Here is a 5,991-nt window from a genome sequence, read left to right on the forward strand (position 1 = left end):
TATATATATATATATATATATATATATATATATATACACACATATAAAGAAATGGAATAAAAAGAGTATATGATTTTAAACCATCCCGATGGACAAACCAAAGAAGCGAATACAGTCAGAAATTCTACATTTGCACCCGAGAAAAACAAAAGTGGGCTTCCGTCTTGGACCGTAACGAAAATAGTAAATGTGGCTACATAAAGGGCCTTTATGCAAGGCAAATTAATGCTGGATATATACAGAAGGAAAATGAAACATACAAGATATTCCAAAACCCTTCTTATCTCCACTGTTATAAGAAAAAAAATTCGATCGTCGTTAACTGTAACCTTAGATTTTGTTTACAAATGAGCTTAGATAAAATAATTCGAAAATCTCATTTTGTGCTGTGCTGAAGATACCAAAGAGGATGAAATGATGTTATGCATGGCTACTATGGAGATAATAAAGAAGAATAGTAATAAAGAATTATATGCAATAAGATGTATGCTCTTCTCACTCTTTGAGAAAAATTTCTTTACAGCAGACAAAAGATGGATATGCTTAGAAACGATTATCTCCCCCTCAACAGCAATACTCTTTCGTTCTCCGTCTCTACTATCGTATATATATAGCTTCCAGTAAGATCACCATACATACATACATTGTTGTTGGCACTCCGTCGCTTACGACGTCGAGGGTTCCAGTTGATCCGATCAACGGAACAGCCTGCTCGTGAAATTAACGTGCAAGTGGCTGAGCACTCCACAGACACGTGTACCCGTAACCTAGTTCTCGGGGATATTCAGCGTGACACAGTGTGACAAGGCTGACCCTTTGAATTACAGGTACAACAGAAACAGAACGTAAGAGTGAGAGACTGTTGTGGTGGAAGAGTACAGCAGGGTTCACCACCATCCCCTGCCGGAGCCTCGCGGAGCTTTAGGTGTTTTCGCTCAATAAACACTCACAACGCCCGGTCTGGGAATCGAAACCGCGATCCTATGACCGCGAGTCTGCTGCCCTAACCACTGGAACATTGCACCTCCACACAAGTTCTATATATAATACGTAATATGTGCATGTGCGTGTGTATGTGTATGTGATAGATATAGAGACGGAGACGGATTCTTCGGTCTTTCAATATTAAAAGATCTATGGACACGTGTTTGGCCTTCCCAATACTGGTTGATACCGAGGCTGCTTATCTCAGATACCATAGTTTTAACTATTTTGATCAACCACCAGACTATCAGATATCTTCATGTCATCATTAGCAGCAAAGAGTTTTCATCCTTCCTTTGAGTATGCTCTCCTCTTCCATTTGAGCCCGTATTGTGTGATAATGCCGTCTTCGAGGTCATACGAGCGGTCTCTTCCGATCTCTTGGATGCGACTCAGTCGCACATTGTCCATTTGATATCTCGGAACATTACGATGTGTCCGGCCTATCACAACTTTCACTCTAGGTATTCAAATGATCACATCGCTCACTTCAATCCATTCTCGAATTACCTCGTATCGGATATGCTTCTCACAACGATATTCCTCATGGCTCTCTCTGTAACAGAAAATCTTTGCTATTTTTTTTTTTGAACAATTGCAAAACCTCTTCGTGTTATAACACGAATCTACTTATGGCTTTCTGAGTTGAGCCTAAGACCCTGTTCAAAGATATGGGTTGGCATAATATCCTCTTCACTGGATACACATTCTATGACCATCATAGTTCAGGCGAACGTGATTTTCATGATGTCCGTGTCACGTCTTAAAGCTTTAATAGCGTTCATAGAACATTGGGATGCAATCATGATGCTGGCATTTTGATATCCGATGCGAATTATCATGATATAGGTAATTCTTTTCGAATATTCAGATGGCTTAAAGCATCGCGCTGGCAGAATCATCAGCACATCGGGCAAGTTCCTTGGCAGCATTTCGCTCGTCACTGCGTTCTAAGTTCAAATTCCGCCGAGGTCCACTTTGCTTTTCATCCCTTCGGAGTCGATAAAATAAGTACCAGTTGAGCACTGGGGTTGATGTAATCGACTTACCCTCTACCCTGAAATCTCTAGCCGGGTACCAGATTTCAGGCCTCCATGTAAGCTAACTTTTTGTCAATTACAAATATATCCAACGGCGTTGAAGTGCATAATAACTATTCACCAATGCATCAAGCGGTTTCTGAAAAAAGAAAGGAGACATAAAATGTCATCAGATTTATCCTGAACACCCTTTAGTAAATGACAAGGGACGAGTGTTTGAAAAAGAGTTTGTGGAGCGTGACCCCATTTCTAAAAAACTGCAGCTAGTACTCTCGTTTTTGATCCTCAGTTTGTTTCATCAGAAACAACTTGAGACCCAGAAATAAAATAATTAAAAAGCTATGCCCAAGCAATTCGACGATATTTCCTGTTTTGTTTTGTTTTTCAGCTTAATGCTTTTGTTTTATTAGGAGTCGGAGTGGCGTATTGTGTATTAGTTGAAAGCAAACTAAAAGAATAGCACTGGTGTTAGTAATGTTGATGGTTGTGTTATGTCTGTGTGGTGGTTGTGAACTGATTGTGGCGGTGTGTGAGAGGTGCTGTGCTGTTTGGGGTGAGGGGTGTTGTTCTAGATGTGGTGTGTTATGTGCTGTCTGTAGGGTATTGTATGCAGGGGGAGGAAATGAAAATGGAGTAGAGAAATAAGAGAAATACAGAAAGAATGCTATTAATCAGCCTAAATATAAGAAGAAACAGAATGAAATAAAATATAAATAAAAATAATATAAAGCGGCAGGTATTGCCAGGCATAGAATTCCATTAGCAAACAGATGAAAGCTTTGTCGATGTTATTATGCCAGTTTGAAACAAAACAAATTTAGAGATCTGCAAAGCTTGGGGTATTAATGCTGCAGTTTTGCCTGAGGGGGGCATCAAGGTGGTCTTATTGTGAAGTTTGATACGGAGGGGTTTTGTCGCTGCTTTTTATTTTTTCTCCTTTTATTTTCGGTCAAATGGATGATTGTTGTTGTTGTTAGCATTTGTTGACGATGTATGGTGATGCTGGTAAGGCGGAGACACACAATGATAATGATATATAATTTGGCGTGTATTACACTAAACTCTGTCATTTAATGTGCAATAATTGGTAGTAACCTAAAGGGAACATGGATGGATGAGTATTTGTTGTGTGATGATGTGATGGCTCGTAGGAAGAATATCTGTGTGCGTGCGTGTGTGTGATTCGCTATAGCGTGATTTTAAAGGTTTGGAAATGGAGAGAGTGAGCAAGGACAGTGATGTAATAGTAGTGAGGAAAAGAGAGCAGTAAAATGGAATTTAAGAGGAGAAAGGAAAAAGGAAAAGAGTGAAAGGGTGGCAGGTGGAAGGAAAGAGATGAAAGAGAGAAATAAATGAATAAGGTGACAGACAGAGAAGTGAGAGAGAGATAGAGAGAAAGAGAGAGAAAAAGCATGGCAGATATCACGAAGAGAGAGAGTGAGAGAGAGAGAGAAACAAATAGTGGAACAAGTAGGAGGAGGGGTGGAGTTGAAAGTAAGATGAGTAACATTCAAAGAGTACGACAGGAGACATGGGTGACGTAATGAAATACAAACGCGCACACACGTGCGTGTGTGTGTGTGTGTCTGTGTATGTGTGTCTGTGTAAGCTGGATAATGGTTGTAATTAGAAACGTGTTGAATCCCTCTTTAAGCAGACAACTTAGAACTGAGTTGCTATCAACGAGTGTGTGTAATATACAAACGGTTATACATGTGTGTGTGTGTGTGTGTGTGTGTGTGTGTGTGCGCGCGTATGCATTCGTGCATGCGCGTGTGTATGCCTGTATGGGTATGCGTATGTGTGCGTGCATGTGCGTCTGTACATGGCAGGTGTATAACTGTGGACGAATGCTTCCGAAAGAGAACATTAAACATGCATGTATTTACTCACAAAAACAACAACACAACTACGGCATCTGTTTAGATCGTTATCAGACATTCTACCAAAATTGGAACGAATGGTAACGAGGTTGCAAAAAAAAAAACAAAAAAAAAATGGTAAGACACTGGTTTGACGTCGGAAGCTTTCTATTTCCCAGATAGCTTGTTAACCTGTTCACCATGACAATTAGCGGGAAGGTTTCAAGTAATAAAGAATATAGTGTCTTTTTTAAATCACCTGGATGGTCGAATGACCACCAACATTCCGGGTGTCGTATGTTGATTTCAAATTCTGGTAGAGTGGCAGCAAGTTCAGAGAAAGGGTAAGTCGAGGATATCGACCTCAGATTTCAACTGGTATTTATTTTATTGACTCCGAAAGGATAAAAGGTGAATTTGACTTCGTTAGAATCTGAACTCAGAACGTAGACAGGCGAAATGTCTCTAAGCATTTCGCCCGGCGTGCTAACGATTTTGCCAGCTCGCTGCCTTAGCTAAATTTGTTTCCAATTTTTGAACAAGAGTCAGGAATTTCGGGTGTGTGCGTAAGTCGATTACATCGATTCGAGTGTTCAACTGATACTTATTTTATCAATCCCCGAACGGTTGAGAGGCAAAGTCAACCTCAGCAAAATTGAAACTCAGAATATTAAGACGGCCAAAATGTCTTGTAACATCGGCTTCAAATTTTAGTGGTAGACCGGAAATTTTGGAGAGAGAGAGAGAGAGAGAGAGAGAGAGAGAGAGAGGTTTAGTCGATTACATCGGCTCTAATGCTCAACTGGTATTTATTTAATCGACCCAGAAAGGACGAAAGACAAAGTCGGCTTCGGCAGAATTTGAACTCAGAACTTAAAGACGGACGAAATGCTACAAAGCACTTCATCCGGCGTGCTTATTATCCTGCCAGTTTACCACAGTTTTCCAATTTCGGAACAGGTTAGAAGATTTCTTTATAATCTATGCACAAGGCCTGAAACTTCAGGGGAGGGAATAATTTGATTACGTTGGTCTCAGTGCTCAACTGGTATTATTTTATTGACTTCCAAAAGGACAAAAGGTAAAATCGATTTCGTTGGAATTTGAACACACGACATAAAGAGGAACGAAACTCCGCTAAGCATTTTGTCCGGCACACTAATGATTCTGCCCGCTTGACGCTTTAATAATAATAATAATGATGATCTTTTCTACTATAGGCACAAGGCATGGAATTTATGGGAAGGGGAATAGTCGATCACATCGACCCCAGACTGGTACTTAATTTATCGAACCCAAAAAGATGAAAGGCAAAGTCGACCTCGGTGGAATTTGAACTCAGAGCGTAAAGACGGACGTAATACTGCAATGCATGTTGTCCGGTGTGCTTAGTTACACGCCGCCCTAATAATAATCTTTTCTACTGGAAGCACAAGGCCTCAGATTTGGGGAAAGGGATTAAGTCGATTACATCGACCCCAGTGTGTAACTGGTACCAATTTTATCGACCCCAAAAGAATAAAAGGCAAAGTTGACTTCGGCGGAATTTGAACACAGGGCGTAAGGATGAACGAAATGCTTCAATGCATTTTGTCCGGTGTGCTTAGTTACACGCCGCCTTGATGATAATAATAAAAGATCGAATGAGGAGGGGAATGCCCTTTGATCATGTCAGTTCGATGGGTTGGTCATATACCATCTCTTAATCCATCGAGACTACCTCATCATGTCCGAAGTCAATTCCAGGCAATCGTTGTTCATACAAGTAATTAACCCTCTATAGAAATTTTGAAGGGTTTTCTCGCCGAAAAGAAGAATGAAAACTAAAGTAGAATCAAAGAGTTCTTACCTAAAGCAGACATTTGACATGGTGATGTATCATTTAACCATTGAAGATCTTGGGTACAGTAACATTGTGTTGTGTTACCATTTTTGCGACACACCGCCACATTGCAAGAATATGTCTCGCAAGAATTTCCTTTCGTGTAACCTATAAATAGAAAAACAAACAAAATTTGAAAACAATTCCCGAAAGTTATCTTTTTGTTTTTTACTTCTTGTTTCAGTTAAAAAAAAAAGTGTGGAGGCGTAATGGCCCAGTGATT

The 5,991-nt window shown here is 40.1% G+C and overlaps 1 protein-coding gene across 1 annotated transcript in view; it reads right to left on the reverse strand.

Moving 5' to 3' along the window:
• LOC106877811 (BDNF/NT-3 growth factors receptor) overlaps nt 1–5,991 on the reverse strand; it is a 94,281-nt gene that overhangs the window by 54,063 nt on the left and 34,227 nt on the right. The window contains exon 2 of the mRNA XM_014926828.2: nt 5,736–5,876. Within this exon, the coding sequence (XP_014782314.1) occupies nt 5,736–5,876 (141 nt within the window). The remainder of the gene's footprint in view (nt 1–5,735; nt 5,877–5,991) is intronic.

This window comes from Octopus bimaculoides, chromosome 27 (assembly GCF_001194135.2).
Source record: "Octopus bimaculoides isolate UCB-OBI-ISO-001 chromosome 27, ASM119413v2, whole genome shotgun sequence".
NCBI lineage: Eukaryota > Metazoa > Mollusca > Cephalopoda > Octopoda > Octopodidae > Octopus > Octopus bimaculoides.